At 47.6% G+C, this 23,738-nt stretch overlaps 1 protein-coding gene across 1 annotated transcript in view; it reads left to right on the top strand.

The window, feature by feature from the left end:
• The window catches only part of LOC140720423 (C-type lectin domain family 9 member A-like), a 28,549-nt gene extending 5,681 nt beyond the window's left edge, over positions 1–22,868 (top strand). Inside the window, exons 2-6 of the mRNA XM_073035276.1 lie at positions 16,099–16,212; positions 17,058–17,156; positions 20,109–20,251; positions 21,103–21,167; positions 22,181–22,868. Coding sequence (XP_072891377.1) covers positions 16,104–16,212; positions 17,058–17,156; positions 20,109–20,251; positions 21,103–21,167; positions 22,181–22,370 — 606 coding nt within the window. The 5' untranslated portion in view covers positions 16,099–16,103 and the 3' untranslated portion in view covers positions 22,371–22,868. The remainder of the gene's footprint in view (positions 1–16,098; positions 16,213–17,057; positions 17,157–20,108; positions 20,252–21,102; positions 21,168–22,180) is intronic.
• Positions 22,869–23,738: the final 870 nt, after the last annotated feature.

Below are 23,738 nucleotides of genomic sequence, written 5' to 3'. Positions count from 1 at the left end.
AATGGAGAATGGGAAAATGTGAATGACGGCTGGGTGTCCCGATCCAAGGAGCCACTGACCCCTTCCCCTCTAAAAGTGGTAAGGGACCGGGAAATTGTAGGGAGAACAGTGTGCTGTGGGACAGAGTGGGTTACGATACTGTAATGGAGAAGTTGATGACGATGGGGAGAGAGGGGTGGGGAGAGTGGTAAAGTGGGAGTGGGGGAGGGAAGAGAGTTGGAAGGTGGATTGGAAACGGCAGAGGTTGGTAGGTGTGGTGGTAGGAGAGGAAGGGAGATAGAGAATTGTAAGAGTGATGGAGGGAAACGGGGAGAAAAGAGGAAAAGGGGATGGTAGGAGACGGAGAACGAGAGAGGAAGAGAGAGAGAGCGAGGGAGAGTGACAGACAGAATGCCACAGTATAGGGAACGGAGATATAGAGGACGTAGAAGGCAAGGAAAACCTTTGGAGGGAACGAGTTTGGAGGGGGACTGTTTTCCTCACTCGTCAGGCCCCTGGGACCTATTTGTCCTGATGTATTTTAACAACTCCAACACATCCTCCCCCTTAATATCAACATGCTCCAGAACATCAACCTCACTCATATTGTCCTCACCGTCACCAAGTTCCCTCTCATTGGTGAATGCCGAAGAGAAGTATTCATTGTGGTCCTCGCTCATTTCCACCGCCTCCAAGCACATGTCCCACTTTTATCTCTAATCGGTCCTACCTGCACTCCTGGTATCCTTTTGTTCCTTAAATAATTGAAGAATGCCTTGGGGATTCTTTTACCCTACTCGCCAAGGACTTCACATACCTCATTCTTGCTCTCCTCAGCCCCTTTTTAAGCTCCTTTCTTGCTACCCTCAATAAACTCATCTGATCCTTGCTTTCCAAACCTCACGTTTGCTGCCTTCTTCCATCTGATTAGATTCTTCCCTGGTTTCCGCTGTTCTACCACACTCACCTGAGACCCTGTCTAACTGGGACTCTATTTTCATGGAAACGTGCACCTGGATGTCTCAGCCCGTTTGCACTATTATAACTTCCAGAGTCGCTCCCGTTCACTGTGAATGTCTTGACGCGGTTTGTCATCCTGAAATATGACTGTTCGCCCGTAACGAATTAAACTACAAGTGGCTACGCTTGCCAAACTTCCTCTGCTGATTAGGATCCCCCTGTCAATGATAACTGTCCTCTCTGTTGACAACGCCACCAACATTACTCTCTTCGGCAAGGTTATTAACTGCACAGTGTACATTCTCGTGGAAACCGCCATATAGCTGAACGCAATGAAACTGCTCAGGGAGGTGTTCGTGGGTTCCACAGCATCCTCCAGTGAAGTCGGCAAACTGGACCTTGTTAAAAGCTTTGCTAAATGCCATGAAAGTTACATCTACTATCCGTGCGTGATCTACCTGCCCCGGTCAAATCAGACCGACATCTCTCCCTGGGTCTCACACCATCTGATACCTCCCTTCCCTTCTATGTGGCACGTTCCCTATCTCCTCCTCTCTTTCCCTCTCTCACCACTCCAGTTCTCTCCCAACCTTCCATCTGCCAGGGCGTCCACCATCTGGGATATTCTTCATGGACATGTCTAGGTATGTATCATATACCAACACAGAAGAATAGTTTCTACTCAATCAATTCAGCCAGTCATCTCTCCCTGGGTCTCACATCATTCGTCTCGAAGGCATTACCCTGTTTTACCGAATTGGACGGTAAAGGGATTTATCCCGGGGTCAAACAGAAATAAAGACACAGACATCGGTGCACGGTTAACCCTTGAATAGGTGATCACGTTGCCTTCCGGCTCCGCCATTGCCAGGTTATATCTTAAATTTATGCAGTGAAATTTGGGCGATAGCCAACAGCCAAATATAGTCAGTGAGCGATTTCAAGAAGCACTTGTTCGGTATCAGCCAGTCTACGAATGCTTCCGGGCGGTGCACAAAATTAGAACTGCACGTCTGCAGTCAGTTCCTCCATTACCACGACAGTGCCGGAAGCAAGTTAACATTACCTCATTCTTCTAATGAAACTTTGCTACCTTTTGTTAGCTCGCATTTATCCTGTGACCTTCGGTGCCTCAGTCTTCAGGTAGTCAAAATAAGCAACAACGTTTAGCTTTTCCACAATAAAACAAAGAACCTTATCATAAGAACGTGAGACTTAGGAGCAGAATTAGCCCATTTTGGCCATCGGGTCTGCTGCACCATTTCATTGTGGCTGATCTATAGAACAATAGAACCTTAGAACATTACAGCACAGAGACAGGTCCATTGGCCCTTCTTGACTGTGCCGAACCATTTTTCTGCCTAGTCCCAGGTTCCTGCACCTAGCCCGTATCCCTCCGTACACCTCTCATCCATGTCCTGTCCACGTTTTCAATGTTAAAAGCGAGCCCGCATTTAACACATCATCTGCCGCTCATTCCTCATTCTCACCACTCTCTGAGTGAAGAAGCCCCCCCTCAATGTTCCCTTTAAAATTTTCCCCTTTCACCCTTAACCCATGACCTCTGTTTTTTTGTTTTCTCCCCTGTCTTCAGTGGAAAAAGCCTGCTTGTATTCACTCTATCGATACCCATCATAATATTATACACCTCTATCAAATCACCCCTCATTCTCCTACGCTCCGGGGAATAATGTCACAATGTCATAACTTTCTCTGTAACTCAATTTCTCAAGTCCCGGCATCATCCTTCTGAACCTTTTCTGCACTCTTTCAACCTTATTAATATCCTTCCTGTAATTGGGTGACCAAAGAGGTATGATTAAATTCACAGTTTGTGAGGGGGAAGCATAAGTCACATGCATCAGTATCTCAAAGGAATAATGGGATTTGTACAGGTCTAAGAGTGGACCCCTTGTTCAAGTCTCCCAAAAGTTTAATTTACAGGATGAGTCTGGGGTAAGAAGGCAAAAGCAATGGGGTAGTTATTTCAAGGGGAAATGAATTTTAACCAAAACACAAGGATATAATGCCGAGGCTTTATAAGGAAACAAGATGGCCGCACGTGGTGTATCGGCAACAGATCTGGGCCCCATATCGCATAAAGGACGTGTTGACATTGGAGAGAGTCCAGACGAGGTTCAGGAGGATAATTCTGGAAATGAAGGAGTTAACATATACGGAGCGGTCGGCAACCTTTGGCCTGTAGGCATTGAAAATCAGAGGAATGCGTGGTGATCGAACGATAGACCCTTAGAACATTATAGCGCAGAAACAGGCCCTTCGGCAATTCTTGTCTGTGCCGATCTATTTTACTGTCTACTCCCACTGACCTGCGCCTGGACTATATCCCTCCACACCCCTGACATCCATGTGCCGGACCATGTTTTTCTTAAATGTTATAAGTGAGCCTGCAGTTACTACTTCATCTGACAGTCTATTCTTCCACCACTCTCTGTGTGAAGAAACTCCCCCCCCCCCCCACCATGTTTCCGTTATACTGTTCACCCTTCACCCTTAACACAGGTCCTCTGTTCTCTGTTATTTTTCTCTTCCCTAGCCTCAGTGGAAAAAAACCTGCTTGTATTCACTCTATCTATACTCATCATAATTTTATGTAGCTCCTCAAAAGACCCATCATTATTCTACGCTCCAGAGAATAAATTCTTATCCCATTCAACTTTTCTCTGTAACTCAGTTTCGCAAATCCCAGCGACATCCTTATAAACATTCCCCGCACTCTTTCAACCTTTTTTATGTCCTACCTGTAGTTAGGTGACCAAACCTGGACACAATATTCCAAATTCGGTCTCACGAATGTAATATAGATATTCAGTATAACATTCCAACTCTTATACTCAATACTTTGATTTATAAAGACCAATAAATCAAAAGCTCTCTTTATGACCCAATCTACCTGTGACGTCACTAGTAGCGAATTATTTATCTGTACTCTCAGATCCCTCTGTTCTACTACACTCCTCAGTGCCCTACCATTTACCTTGTATTTTCTACCTTGGTGTGCCTTTTCAAAGTGCAATACCTCACACTTGTCTGTATTAAACTCCATCCGATATTTTTCAGCCCTTTTTTCCAGCTGATCCAAATCCTCCTCTCAGCTTTGAAATCCTTCCTCACTGTCCACTACATCTCTGATCTTTGTATCATCAGCAAATTTGCAAATCCAATTTGCCACATTATCATCCATGTCATTGATATAGATGCTAAATAACAATGGACCCAACACTGATCACTGCGGCACACCACTGGTCACAATCCTCCACTCAGAGAAGCAATCTTCCACCACCACTCTCTGTTTTCTTCCATTGAGCCAATTTCTAATACAATTTACTGCCTCACCATGTATACCTGGAGACTGTATCTTTCTAACTAACCTCCCATGCGGGACCTTGTCAAAGGCCTTACACTTGTCCATGTGGACAACATCCACTGTCTTCCCTTCATCCACTTTCTGGGTAACCTGCTTGAAAAAACTGTAATAGATTGGTTAAACAATCTTGCTTTACAATCTCGTGATTTTGTTGAAACTATCGAATGTTGAAAGTGGCTAGGTACGGTGGATGTGGAGAGGATGTTTCCTGTGTTGGGGATATCCAGAACTGGAGGGCACATATCAAAATTAAGGGACGGCCTTTTAGAACAGAAACAAAGAGGAGTTTTTGTCGCCAGATAGAAGCGAAAATGCGGAATGCTCTGCCGCAAACCATACTGGAGCCCAAGGCCGTGAGTAGAATTAGGCGAAATATGACAGCTTTCTGATTGGTTAGGGCGTCAATAAAAGAGAGAAAAAAAACAGCGAGAAGGTTGGTTGAGTGGGAGCCGGGATTAGTCATGAATGGAATGGCAAATCAGTTTTGATCGACTGAATAGCCTTATGCTTCGTATTGTCTTCTGGTCGTATCAACCCCAATGTCAGCAAATCCATTATTTTCTGAGGGGACCAACATTGCTCATAATACAACAAATGTGACCTCTCCAGTGCCTTGTAAAACCTCGAAAATAAACCTTTTCTCTTATACTCTGCTCATCTGGAAATGAATGCGAACATTGCATTTGTCTTCCTCACCACCGACTCCACCTGTAAATTAACCTCGAGGGATTCCTGCACCAGGATTCCCAAATCCCTTTGAGCCGAGGTTTGCTGTTGTCTTTAAGGAAATAGTCCGCACATTTATAACTTCTGGCAAATTTCATGACGGTACACTTCCAGGCACTGTATTCCTTCTGCCAGTACTTTGCCCATTTTCCTAATCGCTAGATGACCTGCAGCTTCTCTGTTAATTCAACACTGCCTGTAGATGGGAAATGTTATGACCGATCTACACGGACTGTGGTTTCACAATGAGAAAGTCAAACATTATTTTGCAGAGGGAGATGCAACGGCCCAGGATTTGGAGCTTGTTGATTAGAACTGAGGAAATGACTGTGCTGAACGCTGAGCTGTTGCCAATACACCGCAGCGTGCCGTAAGCATTGCTATCGTCCTGATGGTCCATGGCCCAGTGCAGAGCAAGTGAAATCGTGTTTCGATATGGATATCAGTGCCATTGATAGGACGTATGAGGAGGGAGTACAGGGTGTTAGGGGCTAGGTTAAAGGGCAGGTTGTCCAGGGTGGTGATCTCAGGACTGCTGCTCGTGCAGCGTGCTAGTGAGCCCAGAACCAGGAAAACTGTACTGTTGCCAGTTTCCGTTCGAACTAGTTGCGGAAGGATAGGGGCCAGAATGCCAGAACAGCTTATGGAGAATTTGTGGAGGTAGATGTTTGTAAGAGCTCAGACGATGTTCAGAATCATATGGTTCAACTCGTGTCCTGTGCAGCACACATTTCAATGCAACATAATTGTATGAAAGACCGATAATAGTGCTGACGATGAGGTCACTGGTTTGTAAACAGAGGCAATGCACACTGAGGAGAGTTTAATGACTGGGGGAAATTGCAGCCAATCGGTTGAGCTGCAACTTAAAAGGTGGGCAGAATCGGAAATGATAAAAGAACGAAAAGGAAAAGGAAGAATACAGGACAGAATGTGTGGATTTTCAAATGTGCGCGGTAACCAAATCACAAAGCTGAACTTGCAGCATCGTTGCAGATTGGCAGGTCTGATGTTGCAGGCATCACTGAATCATGACTGAAAGACTGTAGCTGGGAACTTAATGCCCAAGGGTACATATACTGTCGAAGGCACAGCCGGGAATGCAGAGAGGGCGTCTGAGCTCTGTTAGTAAAAATAAAATCAAGTCGTAAGAAAGAGATGACATCCAAACAACAGACACAAAATGCTGGAAGAACTCAGCAGGCCGGGCAACATCTATAGGAAAGAATGCAGACGATGTTTCGGGCCGAGTCCTTTCAGCAGTGACCTAGGGCCGCTAGGTGTTGAATCTTTGAGTGTAGGGGTTCGGAAATGCTCGGGCAAAAACATCTGATCAGAATTGGATACAGACACACAAATAGTGGTAATGATCTGGCCTGCAAAGTACAACAGGACACGGAAAATACATGCCAAAAGGGCAATGTTACAATCGATATGGGGGAACTACAATATGCGGGTAGATTGGGAAAATCAGGTTGGTGTTGGATTCCAGGAGGCGTATTTCTACAGTGCCTACGATTTGGCTTTTTAGAGCAAATCGTGGTTGAACCCAACTGTGGATCAGCAATTCCGGTATTCTGGATTGGATGCTGGTCAGTCAACCATATCTGATTAGAGAGCTTGAGGTAAAAGAACACTCAGGGTTGAGTGAACATAATATGAAAACTTTCAACCTTCAGTTTCAGAAGAAGAAGCTCAAATCAGATGTGTCAGTATTACAGTGGGGGTAATGAGGAAATTACAGAGGCATGAGGGAACTGTTGACCAGAATTGAATGGAGAAGGGCATTGCCAGGGATGGCGGCACAACAGCAATGGATGGAATTTCTGTAAGCAATTCGGAAAGAACAGGACATGTACATCACAAACAGGAAGATCAGTTCCAAAAGAAGTCTGACAAAATCGTGCTTAATAGACGAAGTCAAAGACAAAGTAAAAGCGAAATCGAGGGCTTAAAATACATCAAATATCAGCGTGAAATTGAACGATTGAGATATATTTAAAACAAAAAGAGGGCAATTTTAAAATTAACTAAGGTAAAGATAGAATATAGAAGCAAGCTATCCAATAGTCTCCTCAGACAGAAGAAGCGGAAAAGAGAGGCTAAACTGCATATCGGACCGCTGTAAAATGATGCTGGAGAATTTGCAATTGGTGATAATGAAATGGCGGATGAACTGGATCAGTGGTTTTCACTAGTCTTCGCTGTGTGAGACACGACCAGTAGGATGGAAGTTACAGGTGTCAGGGTGTCGGAAGTGTGAGAAGTTACCATCACTGGACAGAAGGTTCTTGCGATACCGAAAGGTCTGAAGGTAGATGAGCCAGCTGGGCTTGATGGTCTACACGCCTGGGCTCTGAAAGAGGTGGCAGAAGAGATCGAGGTGGCATTAGTAATGACCTTTCAATAATCATCAGATTCTGGAATGGTTCCGGAAGAATGAAAATTATAAATGTTTCTCCTTTCTTCAGCTACGGGGAAATGCAGAAGAAAGGGAACTCTAGGCCAGTTCGACTGAGCTCAGCGGTTGGGAAGGTATTAGATTCCATTGTTAAGGAAACTCTGCGCCAGTTAGTCAGAGCTCAGCGGTTGGGAAGGTATTAGAGACCATTGCTAAGGAAACTCTGGTCCAGTTAGACTGAGCTCAGCGGTTGGGTAGGTATTAGAGACCATTGTTCAGGAAACTCTAGGCCAGTTAGTCAGAGTTCAGCGGTTGGGAAGGTAATTGAGACGATTGTTAAGGAAACTCTCGGCCAGTTAGTCTGAGATCAGCGGTTGGGAAGGTATTAGAGACGATTGTTAAGGAAACTCTAGGCCAGTTAGTCTGAGCTCAGCGGCTGGGAAGGTATTAGAGACCATTGTTAAGGGAACTCTGGGCCAGTTAGTCTGAGCTCAGCGGTTGGGAAGGTAATAGAGACGATTGTTAAGGAAATTCTGAGCCAGTTAGTCTGAGCTCAGCGGTTGGGATGGTATTAGAGACGATTGTTAAGGAAACTCTTGGCCAGTTAGTCTGAGCTCAGCAGTTGGGATGGTATTAGAGACAATTATTAAGGAAACTCTAGGTCAGTTAGTCTGAGCTGAGCGGTTGGGAAGGTATTAGAGTCCATTGTTAAGGAAACTCAGGGCCGGTTAGTCTGAGCTCAGCGGTTGGGCAGATATTAGAGACCATTATTAAGGAAACTCTAGGTCAGTTAGTCTGAGCTGAGCGGTTGGGAAGGTATTAGAGTCCATTGTTAAGGAAACTCTGGGCCGGTTTGTCTGAGCTCAGCGGTTGGGCAGATATTAGATTCCATTTTTAAGGAAACTCTAGGTCAGCTAGTCTGAGCTCAGCGGTTGGGAAGGTATTAGAGTCCATTGTTAAGGAAACTCTGGGCCGGTTAGTCTGAGCTCAGCGGTTGGGAAGGTATTGGAGACCATTCTTAAGGAAACTCTAGGCCAGTTAGTCCGAGCTAAGCGGTTGGGAAGGTATTGGAGACCATTGCTAAGGAAACTCTGGGCCAGTTAGTCTGAGCTCAGCCGTTGGGAAGGTATTAGAGTCCATTGTTAAGGAAACTCTGGGCCAGTTAGTCCGAGCTCAGCGGTTGGGAAGGTATTGGAGACCATTGTTAAGGAAACTCTAGGCCAGTTAGTCCGAGCTAAGCGGTTGGGAAGGTATTGGAGACCATTGCTAAGGAAACTCTGGGCCAGTTAGTCTGAGCTCAGCCGTTGGGAAGGTATTAGAGTCCATTGTTAAGGGAACTTTGGGCCAGTTAGTCTGAGCTCAGCGGTTGGGAGCGTATTAGACACCATTGTTGAGGGAGCTCTGGGCCATTTAGTCTGAATTCAGCGGTTGGGAACGTATTAGAGACCATTGCTAAGGAAACTCTGGTCCGGTTAGACTGAGCTCAGCGGTTGGGAAGGTATTAGAGACCATTGCTAAGGAAACTCTGGTCCAGTTAGTCAGAGTTCAGCGGTTGGGAAGGTAATTGAGACGATTGTTAAGGAAACTCTCGGCCAGTTAGTCTGAGCTCAGCGGTTGGGAAGGTAATAGAGACGATTGTTAAGGAAATTCTGAGCCAGTTAGTCTGAGCTCAGCGGTTAGGAAGGTATTAGAGACCATTGTTAAGGGAACTCTGGGCCAGTTAGTCTGAGCTCAGCGGCTGGGAAGGTATTAGAGACCATTGTTAAGGGAACTCTGGGCCAGTTAGTCTGAGCTCAGCGGTTGGGAAGGTAATAGAGACGATTGTTAAGGAAATTCTGAGCCAGTTAGTCTGAGCTCAGCGGTTAGGATGGTATTAGAGACGATTGTTAAGGAAACTCTAGGTCAGTTAGTCTGAGCTGAGCGGTTGGGAAGGTATTAGAGTCCATTGTTAAGGAAACTCTGGGCCGGTTAGTCTGAGCTCAGCGGTTGGGCAGATATTAGATTCCATTTTTAAGGAAACTCTAGGTCAGTTAGTCTGAGCTCAGCGGTTGGGAAGGTATTAGAGTCCATTGTTAAGGAAACTCTGGGCCGGTTAGTCTGAGCTCAGCGGTTGGGCAGATATTAGATTCCATTTTTAAGGAAACTCTAGGTCAGTTAGTCTGAGCTCAGCGGTTGGGAAGGTATTGGAGACCATTGTTAAGGAAACTCTAGGCCAGTTAGTCCGAGCTAAGCGGTTGGGAAGGTATTGGAGACCATTGCTAAGGAAACTCTGGGCCAGTTAGTCTGAGCTCAGCCGTTGGGAAGGTATTAGAGTCCATTGTTAAGGAAACTCTAGGCCAGTTAGTCCGAGCTCAGCGGTTGGGATGGTATTGGAGACCATTGTTAAGGAAACTCTAGGCCAGTTAGTCCGAGCTAAGCGGTTGGGCAGGTATTGGAGACCATTGCTAAGGAAACTCTGGGCCAGTTAGTCTGAGCTCAGCCGTTGGGAAGGTATTAGAGTCCATTGTTAAGGGAACTTTGGGCCAGTTAGTCTGAGCTCAGCGGTTGGGAGCGTATTAGACACCATTGTTGAGGGAGCTCTGGGCCATTTAGTCTGAATTCAGCGGTTGGGAACGTATTAGAGACCATTGTTAAGGGAACTCTAGGCCAGTTAGTCTGAGCTCAGCGGTTGGGAAGGTATTAGAGACCATTGTTAAGGAAACTCTAGGCCAGTTAGTCTGAGCCCAGCGGTTTTGAAGGTATTAGAGACCATTGTTAGGAAGCTCTGGGCCAGTTAGGCTGAGCTCAGCGGTTGGTAACGTATTAGAGACCATTGTTAAGGGAACTCTGGGTTAGTTAGCCTGAGCTCCGCGGTTGGGAATGTTTTAGAGACCATTGTTAAGGATGAGGTCGCAGGGTATTTGGAGACCCAGGATAAAATAGGCCGGAGTTTCTTTCAGGGAAAATGCTGCCTGACAAGTCTGCTGTACGTTTTGATGAAATAATACGCAGATCGACAAAAGAGAATCGGTTCATGACGTGCTATTTGGATTGTCAGAAGGCCTTGTCAAGGTGCTGCACATGAGGTTGTTTAACATGCTACGAGCTCATGGGATTTCAGGAAACATTCTAGCATGGATAAAGCAGTGGCCAATTGGCAGGAGGCAAAGAGTGGGAGTAAAGGGATACTTTTTATGTGACTGACTGCCGGTGACTCATCCTGCTCCACTGGGGTCTGTGTTGGGACCGATACTTTTCACATTCTGTGTCCATCATTTGGATAATAGAATTGATGGCTTTGTTGCAAAGATTGCCAATTATATGAATATAGGTGGAGGGACAGGAAGTTTTGCGGAAATAGAGAGTCTACAGAAAGACGAACAAATAAGGGGAATTATTCAAAGAAATGGCAGATGAATACAATGTTGGAAATTAAAAGGCCTCGCATGCTGGTAGAAGAAATGAAAGAGTAGGCAATTTTGTAATTGTAGAGAAAATGGAGAACGCAAACGGAGCTTTACACTGACAGGGACTTGGGAGAACTTGTGATGATATCCTGAAGGTTAATTTGCATGTTGAGTCTGTGATCAGGAAGTCCAATGCCATGTGAGCAATTATTTCTAAGGAATGTAAACGCGAAGATTTAAACTCCTGATATCATTAAGCACTGGCGAGGCCTCTCGTGGATTACTGTGAGCGGTTTTGGGTCGTTTATCTTACAAAGGTTGTGCGGAAACTGGCGAAAGATTAAAGGAAGTTCAGGAAAGTTATTCCGGGAATAAAAGGCTTGTCATATAAAGAGTGTATGATGACTCTGGGTCGGTATTCAGAAGGATGAGGGGTGACCTCATTAAAACCTCTAGAATGGTGAAAGGTCTTGCTGGAGTGGATGTGGAGAGGATTTGTCCTGTGCTGGTAGAGACAAAGACTAGAGGATACAGTCTCAGAATAGAGGGACAACCTTTATTCACGTCAATCTTCGTGTCATCCGCAAACTTACTCACCCATCCTTCTGCCTCTTCATCCAGATCATTAATAAATATCACAGATAGCAGGGGTCCCAGGACAGATACCTGCGGCACTCCACTAGTCACCGACCTGCAGGCAGAATACTTTCCTTCCACTTCTGCCCTCTGCTTTCTTCCTTTAAGTATTTTTTTAATCCAAACAGCCAAGGTTCCACTGATCCCATGCATTATGATTTTCCGGATGAGTCTCTTGTGGGGACCTTGTCAAATGTCTTGCTAAAATCCATGTCGACCACGTCTACCGCACTATCCTGATCAATTTCATTTGTTACCCCTTCAAATAACTCAGTTTGGCTCGTGAAGCACGACCCTCCCTTCATAAAGTCATGTTGACTATGCTTGAGTAGACTGTATTTCTCAAAATGCTCGTAGATCCTATCCTTAGGAATATTTTCCTGTAGTTTGCAGACCACCGACTCACCGGTCTATGGTTCCGAGGATTCTATTACCTTTTTTAAACAAGGGAACTACTTTTGCCATTCTCCAACCCTCCGGGACCTTCCCTACAGCCAAAGAGGATTCAAAATCAGGTAATTACTGCTCAAGCGATCTCTTCTCTCACTTACCACATCACCATGGGATATATCACGTCCGGCCCTGGGTACTTAGCAATCCTGATGTTTTTCAGAAGACACAACACTTCTTACTTAATCTCCACATTGTCCAGCACAGGCCTGATCAAGGTCATTTTCACTTGTGAATACTGAAGCAAAGTAATCATTTAGGACCCCGCCAAGCTCCTCCGCCTCCAGGCACGTGTTGCCCTCTTCATCTTTTAGCGGCCCTGCTTTCATTCTTGTCATCCTTCTGTTCTTCACATAAGCACAGAACGCCTTGGGACTCTCCTCAATCCTGCATGTCAGAACCTTATCATAGCCCCTTCGAGCTCTCATAAGTCCTTTCTTAAACTCCTTCCTGGTTACCCTATGTTTTTCATGAGACCCTCCTACTTCCTTCTTCTTATATCTAACATTTCACCCTTATATATCTGTTTCCAATTTACTCTCGATGTCTCTTGTCTGATCCAATTATAGTTAGCACTTTCCCCGTTAAGCACTTTCACATTTTGCCTGTTTTTAACTTTTTTCCATAGCTATGCAGAAGCTAAGGGTGTTGTGGTCACTCTCAATAAGATGCTCCCCCAACAGGAGGTCTGCCACCTGACGAGGTTCATTACCCAGAACTAGATCCAGTATTGCTTCTCCTCTCGACGGCCTGTCCACATTCTGTGTCAGGAATCCTTGTTGAACACGCCTGACAATTTCAGCCCCATCTATCCTCCTTGCAGTCAGGAGATGCCACTCAATATTAGGGAAGTTAAAATCACCCATTATAACAAACATAAAACCATATAACAATTTCAGCCCGGGAATAGGCCATCTCGGCCCTTCTAGTCTATGCCGAACGCTTATTCTCACCTAGTCCCACCGACCTTCACTTAGCCCATAACTCTCGAATCCTTTCCTGTCTATATACCTACCCATTTTTTTTAATGACAAAATTGAACCTGCCTCTACCACTTCTACTGGAAGTTCGTTCCACACAGCTACCATTCTCTGAGTAAAGAGGTTCCCCCTCGTGTTACCCCTAAACTTTTGCCCCGTAACTCTCATCTCATGTCCTCTTGATTGAATCTCCATTGCTCTCAGTGGAAAAAGCCTATCCATGTCAACTCTCTCTATCCCGTTCATAATTTTAAATACCTCTATCAAGTCCCCCCACCCAACCATCTATGCTTCAAAGAATAAAATAACTAACTTAATAGACAATAGACAATAGACAGTAGGTGCAGGTGTAGGCCATTCGGCCCTTCTAGCCAGCACCGCCATTCACTGTGGTCATGGTTGATCATGCACAATTAGTACCCCGTTCCTGCCCTCTCCCCATATTCCTTGACCCCGCTATCTATAACAGCTCTATCAAACTCTCTCTTAAATGCATACAGAGACTTACCCTCCACTGCCTTCTGGGACAGAGCATTCCACATATCCACCACTCTCTGAGTGAAAAAGCTTTTCCGCATCTCAGTTCTAAATGGCCTACCCCTTATTCTTATACTGTGGCCTCTAGTTCTGGACTCACCCATCAGCGGGAACATGCTTCCTGCCTCCAGCGTGTCCAATCCTTTAATGATTTTATATGTTTCAATCTTGTTCAACCTTTCTCTGATGTCTCTTTCATGAAAGTCATATTTGTGCAGGTGTCACTGCACAGTAGAACAGTTCACCACCACTCCAAAGTTGGCTAAATCGTCCTGAAGGTCTTTTGTAGTCAAACGGGATTTTGATTTGCCTTTCTAGCAATCCTACGGGCAGCTCTCTCGGAAATATTTCATATAACAATATAACACTTATAGCACGGACATAGGCCATTTTTGCCCTTCTAGTCCGTGCCGAGCGCTTACTTTCATCTTATCCCACCGATCTGCAATCAGCCCATAAACCTCCATTCCTCCCTGTACATATACCTATCGAGTTTGTTTTTAAATATAAATGGCAGTATCGAACCTGTCTGTACCACTTCTACTGGAAGCTTGTTCCACATAGCTACCACTCTCTGAGAAAAGAAATTCATCCCAGAGTTACCCCTAAACTTTTGCACCCTAAATCTCAACTCGTGTCCTCCTGGTTGAATCTCCACTACTCTCAATGGAAAAAGCCTATCCATGTCAACGCTATCTATCCCCCTCATAACTTTCAATACTGCTATCAAGTCCCCCTCAACCTTCTGCGTTCAAATGTATAACGACCTAATTTATTCAACCTTTCTCTGTAACTTAGGTGCTGAAATCCAGGTAACATTCCAGTAATCTCCTCTGTACTCTTTTAGTTTCTTTCAGTTTATATGTTGTTTCTTTCGTTATAATTGTACCATTAGAGCGGTAGGCATGCCTGACAGGAGAGCTGCATGCTCCCCTTGCTGGATGTGCGACTGCAAGGAGACCTCCAGTGTCTCCTGTGTGAAGTGCATCCAGCTTCTAACACGCGCCGTTAAAGAATTGGAACCTGAACAGGATGAACTCGGAATCATTGGGGAAGCTGCAGGGACTGATAAGGTGGACATATTGGTAGGAAGTTAGACCCACTGAGAATTTCACAGGAAAATGGGTGACATTCAGGAAGGGGAATGGAGTTAAACAGCCAGAGGCTGTGCAGAGACCCCTTGTGGCCAATCTGCTGAATAACCGGTAGACCACTTTCTGCACTTCTGGGTGAGGGAGAGGGGTGCAAATGAGAAGCAGAGGAAAGTCTCACCGGTCAGTCTCTGGCACTGAGTATGGCTCTTTGGCTCAGAAGGGAAGCAGAGAGATTGCACCCGAGAGGCAACATACCATCTCTCGTCCACAGAACATCTTTTCTGTTTACCCCTACTATAGAATCCTCTATTACCAGTGTCGGATTTCTCCTGCTCAACATTATCAAGTGTGAGAGTGAGCAGGCAGAGGTCGTGGTCCATATAGGCAACAGTAATATCGGTACAACGAGGGAGGTGGTTCTGGTCTAGACAAAAATAGGCAGATAGTTCATTGGCAATAAACAGACGACAACACATCTCGAGGCACTGCGTAATTTGAAGGCCACAAGACATCTTCAGTCGAGCAGAGCAGACCTTGTCTTCTGCCGAGAGAAGACTGGGGGATGAAGGTGCAAGGGGAAGCATCGACTGCTGCCTGGAGGCCGCGCAACAGCGCCCCCACGTGATGCAGCTGCTTCTTTCTCTGCCATGAGCAAATTTCTCAGTTTAATTCTGAACTGGAGTGGAACTATTATCCCAGCGGGAAGCGCCATTAAAAAGGGGGAGTGGTGGAGTTACATAGCAGAGAGTGGAGTGCTTGTTGGGACAGATGTTGAGAAGACCTCACACAGAGTCAGGAAGCAAATTGTTGAGCCTGCTGGGACTCATGTTCTGAGCTGCGTACGTCACAAAGCAGGAAGTACTGTATGAAAGGCAGATGAGCTTAGGGCCGGTGTCAATGTCTGGAAGGATGACGATGTCGTCATCAGTGTGACTTGTTTGCAGGAGGCGAAGATCTGTAAGCTCAATACTGCAGTTTGCTGCTGTTTTAGTCGTGCCGATGCGCAATAAATTCAAGAATGTGGAGCGGCTTTACAAATCAGGGAAAATATCCCTTGTCTAGGAGAGAGTTTAAGAGTTGAAGTGAGAAACAAGATCGGTATGAACTTCTTCATGGGGCTACATTGTCGATCAACTAACAGTCTTGGGGATTCAGATGAACACACCTGTGGAGAGTTTGCAGGCTGTTACAAGAAACATAAGGTCGTGATCTTTGGCGATTTTAGCTTTCTAGGTATTGACTGTGAATCCTACACTGTGTGAGGCGGATTTCTGTTTACACAGAGTGCCTGGAATTTGCTGCCAGGGCTGGTGCTGGAGGCAGATCGAAAGAGGCGTTTTAGCAGAAGTTTCTCAGGCACGTCAATATGGTGGGAGATGGATGTTGGTAAGCAGGAAACGAGTTTATTTTCTTTGCAATAGTTCTGATCTATGATTTATGTTCACTTCTCAGCAGGAGGGAAAGAGAGTGATTTGAACTCAGAGGATGGGAAGAGCAGGGGTGGGGTAGATCAGGGAATATGACGATGGATTAACAAAGTCTTGGAACGATTTTTCCACAGACGACATGGGAAGTGAACGACCCGCAAGGAGAGGCCGATCAGACTCAAGCATATGGCTAATCTGCGTTTTAACAGCGGCCCTCATTATCACGGGTATCTGTTGGAGGATTCATGGTGAGTTTCACACCGGTCGGAACGACCAAACTGCAGAGAATAAAAATGGCCACTGTAACAGCGACACATTCCCAACATTACCCCGAAACACACTTCATCGTGAAACCAACATACCCCTCACTGTGGTAGTGAGGGGACCATCACCGCGACCCCAACAGTACCCCTACCAACACATCCCTCAATATGATACCGACACATCCCTCAACCTGATAGCGACAGACACCGTCGTTACTGTAATAACGATTCACTGTAACACCGACGCGCCCCTCACCGTGTCACGGACACGTACTTCACTAACACAGACACACCAACCGTGACCACAGCACTTTCTTCGTCGTGACACAGACACAACCTTCACCGTGACACAGACACATCTTTCACCGTGAGACCAGCACAGCCGTCAGTGTGAGACCACACCCCTCACCAGGAAACAGACTCTCCACTCACTGCGACCACGACAAACCCCCTCACTGAGATCCCGACATATCCCTCACCGTAACACTGAAATTAATCTCAGCTTGACCCGATATACATCTCATCGGGTCACAGAAACACCTATCACAGTGACACCGACACGGGCCTCTCCGCAATAACGACATGCCCTTCAGTGTTACAATTACCATGTCACTGACGCATACTCGCACGTCACGATGACACCGATTCCCTTGACTGTGACACCAGCACACTCCTCACCTTGACACCACAGGCCCCTCAATCCTGAGACTGAGACTCCACTCAGCGTGACATCTACACGATCCGGAACATGACACGTATCAGCGCACCGGAAAGTGACGCCCACTCACACGTCACTGTAAACGCGAAATATCCTTCACCGTCTCTCTCAGTATCACAGATTCGTCAGTCTCAGATCCGCTCGGACTCAAACAACACTCTGCTTTGGAGAAACTATCCGGAAATTTGCCACTTCATTAGCAGTATCAGAGGTGAGGCAAAATAACCCTCTTACCCCGCTCCTCATCAGACAGAGAGAGAGAGATATGGGATTCTGACGCCGGGGTTGTGTGATGGGACGGTGTGCAACGAGCTTCACCCCGTATCTGACTCCGTGAGTGTCTGGTAGGACATTGTGGAGGAAGCTTCACCGCTCTGCTGACCCTCGGAGTGTATGAACTGACGTTTCGGACAACTGTACTGCCGACTCAGGGAGTGTGTGATGGGACGGTATGGAGGGAGCTTCACTCTGTATCTGACCCAGGGAGTGTGTGATGGGACGGTGTGGAGGGAGATTCACTCTGTGTCTGACCCCGGGAGTGTGTGATGGGACGGTGTGGAGGGAGATTCACTCTGTGTCTGACCCCGGGAGTGTGTGATGGGACGGTGTGGAGGGAGATTCACTCTGTGTCTGACCCCGGGAGTGTGTGATGGGACTGTGTGGAAGGAGATTCACTCTGTGTCTGACCCCGGGAGTGTGTGATGGGACGGTGTGGAGGGAGATTCACTCTGTGTCTGACCCCGGGAGTGTGTGATGGGACGGTGTGGAGGGAGATTCACTCTGTGCCTGACCCCGGGAGTGTGTGATGGAACGGTGTGGAGGGAGATTCACTCTGTGTCTGACCCCGGGAGTGTGTGATGGGACGGCGTGGAGGGAGATTCACTCTGTGTCTGACCCCGGGCGTGTGTGATGGGACTGTGTGGAGCGAGTTTCCCTCTGTGTCTGACACCGGAGTGTGTGATGGGACTGTGTGGAGCGAGATTCACTCTGTGTCTGACCCCGGGAGTGTGTGATGGGACGTTGTGGAGAGCGCTTTACATGTGTCTGATACAGTGTGTATGTGATGCGTTGCTATGTAGGAGCTTCACTCTGTGTCTGAGCCGAGCTTTTGATGAGAATGTGCGGAGGGATTTTTACTCTGGAGTCTGTGATCGGACAGTGGATTCTGTGTCTGACCCTGGTTTGTGATGAGACTGTGGGGAGGGATTTCATTCTGGAGTGTGTGATGGGACAGTGGAATACCTTCATTCTGTGTCTGACCCTGGTTTGTGATGAGACTGTGGGGAGGGATTTCATTCTGGAGTCTGTGATCGGACAGTGGAATATCTCCATTCTGTGTCTGACCCTGGTTTGTGATGAGACTGTGGGGAGGGATTTCATTCTGGAGTGTGTGATCGGACAGTGGAATACCTTCATTCTGTGTCTGACCCTGTGCTGTGTGTTTCTCGAGTTCACGGCTGTGATCATCACAGCTGAGTGTACTCCGCCGCAGCCTGATACTGACCTGTCTCTCAGGGAACTGTACGAGACCATCATCACCCTGGAGACCGTGCACCCGGAGGCCGCCTTCATCGTCGCCGGAAACTTTAACAGAGCGTTGTTGTCTGAAGTCTCTCCGAAGTTTCGTCAACACAACCAGGGGAGCACTCGGGGAGATGGAATACATGACCACTTCTACTCTCCCTTCCGCTATCCTACAAAACACTCCTCCACCGGCCGTTCGGAAAGTCGGACCACTCCTCCGTCTTGTTGCTTCCGAGTTCCAGGCAGAAGCTGAAACAAATGGCGGCCATACTTAAAACTGTCCGCTGATGGTCCGATTCGATCGGTCTCCCTCCCACAGGACTGCTTTGGTGACGCCGACTGGAATGTCCTTCATGCTGTGGATGTCTCCGAGTTTACGCAAGGGGGTGACGAGTTTCATCCGGAAGTGCAGCAAGGATGTGTCCCCCAGAAATCGGTCAGAATCTACCCAGACCGGAAATCGCCGAACGAGCGTTCCGTGCGAGCAGCACTTATCCCGCGACAGACAGTTCACATGGCCCGGTGATCAGGGGGATCTCAAGAAATGCAGCCACGATCTGCGCAAAGTCATCCAAGCAGCGAAACGACAATACAGGGACAAGATCAAGACACAACTCCCCACCAGCAGCACACGCAACTGACGTCACGGTCTGCACCTCATCACACGCTTCAAAGCCAAGCGCAGTGGGGCTGCCAACAGCACTGCCTCTCTCCCAGAAGACCCAAACCTTCCTTACGCTTGGTTCGATATCGCCAACACTAATCCTGCCTGGAGAGCACCCGAAGCGACCTGAACCTTAAGTCATCTTTTCGGCTGTGTTTCCGATAATTTCCCTTCCGACACAACCGATTGACAGTTGACGCACTAGCCACTGCTCTACACAGTGTGCTTACACATCTGGAGAAGAAGGACACTTCTATGCAAATACTTTTCATGGAGCACAGTTGAGCCTTCGTAATCCCCTCCAGGCTCGACGAAGCTCTGAGAACTCGGCCTTCACCATGCCTTGTGCAGCTGGATCCTGGACCTCCTGTAATATCTCCGGCAAGTGGGAACGTTACCGCAGAATAATAGCCAGGACCAAGAGGCTTCGGGGAAGCTCCTTCCATCAGGCCATCCACTTCCTCATTCACGCTGATGCAGTTGTGTTCCTGTGCTATATTGACTTCCCTGCTGTACACACTGTTTATTACAAATTACTATAAATTGCACATTGCAGATTCAGACGGAGACGTAACGTAAAGATTTTTACTCCCCACGTACCTGAACAATGTAAGAAATAAAGTCAATTCAATTCGACGGACTGCGTCGATGTGTGACTGGACGGTGAGGAGGGAGATTCACTCTGTGTCTGACACCGGGAGTGTGCGATGGGACGGTGTGGAGGGAGATTCACTCTGTGTCTGACCCCGGGAGTGTGTGATGGGACTGTATGGAGGGAGATTCACTCTGTGTCTGACCCCGGGATTATGTGACTGGATGGTGTGGAGGGAGCATCACTCTGTGTCTGATTCGGGGAAAGGGTGAGTGGACGGTTTGGAGGGAGAGTCACTCGGCGCCTCAGTCTCGCCCATCCCGCGGGGGTGTGGAATGTGTAGGTACGGATGGAGATTCACTGTCACGTATTCCTGTTTACAGAGCAATCCTGTTCCAAGGACTGGTTCTTTAACAAAGACCGGTGTTATTACGTATCCACGTTTAGAGCATCTTTCAACGAATCGATGCAGGAATGCTCAAACCGGAATTCAAAGCTTTTCGAAATCAATTCAGTGGATGAAGTGGTAGGTCCCAAACTCATGAAGGTCCCACAGTAGGACGGGACACATTATACACCCAAGGGGTCTGACACAGAGTGAGACACAAAGTACACACACCCGACAAATATTCTCCGGGACAGACACAGAGTGAGGTTCCCTCCACACTGTCCAATCACACACTCCCGAGGTCAGACACAGAATGAGGCTCCCTCCACACTGTCACAACACACAGTCCCGAGTTCAGACACAGAATAAATCTCCCTACACACCGTCCGATCACGAACCCCCAGGGTCAGGCAGAGAGTGAATCTCCCTCCATACGGTCCCATCACACACTCCCGGGGTCAGACACAGAGTGAATCTCCCTTCACACGGCCCATCACACACTGCCGGGGTCAGACAGAGTGAATCTCTCTCCACACCGTCCCATCACACACTCCCGGGGTCAGACAGAGTGAATCTCTCTCCACACCGTCCCATCACACACTCCAGGGGTCAGACATAGAGTGAATCTCCCTCCACACCGTCCCATTACACACTCCCGGGGTCAGACACAGAGTGAATCTCCCTCCACACCGTCCCATCACACAATCCCGGGGTCAGACACAGAGTGAATCTCCCTCCACACCGTCCCATCACACACTCCCGGGGTCAGACAGAGTGAATCTCTCTCCACACCGTCCCATCACACACTCCAGGGGTCAGACATAGAGTGAATCTCCCTCCACACCGCCCCATTACACACTCCCGGGGTCAGACACAAAATGAAGCTCACTCCGCACCGTCCCACCGTCGCTCCTGTTGTAATAAACTGAGGGTGACTCCATCAATGGTTTTCGATTTTCGGCAATAATTAAATAAATTTAATTTCACAGAACGCTATATCCCACCTTCTTTTCGAACGAAAAGTTGCATACTGGATTGGAAAATGCGAAGACGGGTGAGATCTGTGTGGTGATAACTGGGGAATGACATAGTCCTGACGGGAGAAAATGGGACTTGTTTACGGACTGAAATAGGTTTGAAGGAAGTGGGAGGGGTCTGTAGACTGTTCCAGGTTGTCGGGAGAGGTTGGTACAATGGGAATATTTTGGGGACCGTCACGTGTCTGTCGGGGAATGGCGAAGCAGGGGAATAGAATATTGTGCGGACTATCAGCAGGCTGTGAGGAGGGACCAGTACCATTACGCTGGGGTAATTTTGCTGACCGATGCGGGGCGGTCTGGAAGGCGCGACGCAGTGGAATTAGTTTGAAGTCTGACACGAATCTGTGGGGAGAGTGAGAGGCAATGCGATGATTTTGGGGACTGACATTTGTTTGTGAGATAAGAGCTGGGCAGCGGGATTAGTTTAGGGACTGACAGAGCTCTGAGGGGAAATGGTGAGACAGAAGGATTAGTTTGGACAGAGACACAGGGCGGTGGTCAAATATTGGGTCAGTGGGACTAGTTTGCGGACTGACGAAGGACTGTGGCGGCGGCCCCGTGTCTGTGGGTTAACACTGACACGAAGCTGAGGGGAGGTGGAGCGGCAATGGGGTTGATTTGGACACAGACACAGGAAGGGAATGGGCCTATGGAATTCATTTCGAGTCTCCCACAGGTCTGTGGGGAGAGGGTGGGAAAGTGTGTTTCTTTGGGGAATGAAACAGGGGCGGGGGAGAGTTCGTCCGTTGGATTCGTATGAGGACTGAAACAGGACTGTGAAGAGAAAGTGGGGTCAGTGAGATTAGTCTGGCGATGGACCGGAGGTTGTGAGGGGTACGTGGTGCTGTGGGATTAGTTTGGAGACTGACACAGGGCTGTGGGGACCGAGTGGGTCAGTGTGATGCAGCTGGGAACGGTGTCAGGGCTGTGAGGAGAGCGCTGTTTGATGAGATTCGTTCTGCGAGGGTCTCGGGTTTACTGCTGCGCTGTAGTGTCTGTGTTGAAACGTTTTAACCCTCTTTGATAGGGAAGCGGCCTCTGGTCTCCTGTATCACGTGACCACTCGAACTCCCGTCTGCACTCATTGCAGATTGAAAGGAAACAACTATCGTTGCAATCGTGATCGCAGTTTCGTATGCGAGAAGTCGGCACCTTTGTGCCCGACTATTCCTGAAAACATCCAGCGACTCTGTCAACAGCCAGTGGGGGCAACATGAATGACGTGACCACCGCATCTTTCTTTTTACCTTTCTTCCACTCTCCCTCCATCCATCCTCCCGAATTCCCACACCACTCACTATACCTTCCTCTTAATCCATTCTTCAGACACAGACATCTACCCATCAATCCCCTTATTTCTCGACATTTCCCCATCCCTCCCCGCAATTCCTCATTCGCCCCAGCTCTCTCTGCACCCCTCTCCGCCCACTGTTTCATCGCACTTTCCCCGCCCGCTCTTTCTTCGCTCTCTCTACCCACCACTTTACCCTTTCTCCTTCTTTCTCCCCTACCCTACTCACACTCTCCCCTCCCCGTTCTCTCTACACACTCCGTCTCCCTGACCGCTCTCTCTCTCTCTTTCTCCTTCTCACCCACTCTCACCTCCACCCTGAACCGTCTGGTATTCGATACCCCGAACCTGGGTAAAAGTCTGTGTGCGTGCTCTCTGTTTCTGCCTCTCCTGGGTTTCTGCAACGCTGTAAGTTTAGATCTACGCTCCTTCCCTCCCTCTCTCCATAACTCAGACCCTGGAGTCGCTGCATTATCCCCGTAAATCTCCCTCTGGGATCTTTCCAGCTCAGTGGCATTTTTCCTGGATCAGGGCGACCAAAACAGAATGCGGCCTCACCACTGCAACGCGAGCTCCCGACTCCTTCACTCAGTGCCCTGAGTGGTGACGGCCAGCGTGCAAATCGTCCTGTCCACCCCATGTGGGATGTTTTCCACCGGAATCGATATTTGCTTTATTATCTGAAACTAATACGGCCTAGAATCTGTGCTTTTTGCTGCATCAGTGCGGCGTAATTTAAAATTAATGTAAATTAGACATATTAATGAATACCGCAAACACGCCGCTCATTTGTTCAAAGATAACAATTAATGTAAAATGCAAGAAATTAATAAATACAGCAAAAATGTCGAGTTAGTGCGTTCAAATATGTGATGGTGTAGAGGAAGAAGCTGTTCCTGAATGGTTGTGTGAGGGGGTTTTAGACTCCTGTGACTCCTCTCTGATGTAGTAACGAGCAGAGAGCCACTCCAGGGTGGTGAGGATCCTCCGTGATGGATACCGCCTTCTCGAGGCGTCGTCTTTTTAAAATGTCCTCAATAGGGGGAGGGGTGAGACTGTCAGAGTGTTGGCTATAACCCTCTGAGGCCTCTTGCGATTCTGTTCGTTGCAGCTTCCCCACCAGGAGGCGATCCGACGAGACAGAATTATCTCCATCGTACATCGAATGAAATTTCCCCATCTTCAATGGGAGCCCTCATCTGTCAAATTCCTAACGCTGTGCTCCCTTCTGTAACGAGACAGCTATGGATGGTGTTGAACACAAATGCAGAGTGAAGTCCGGAACTGACTCAGA

The sequence above is a fragment of the Hemitrygon akajei genome, unplaced genomic scaffold (genome assembly GCF_048418815.1).
Source record: "Hemitrygon akajei unplaced genomic scaffold, sHemAka1.3 Scf000042, whole genome shotgun sequence".
NCBI lineage: Eukaryota > Metazoa > Chordata > Chondrichthyes > Myliobatiformes > Dasyatidae > Hemitrygon > Hemitrygon akajei.
The sequence above is the reverse complement of the archived record's forward strand: the minus strand, read 5'-3'. Positions and strand labels throughout refer to the sequence as shown.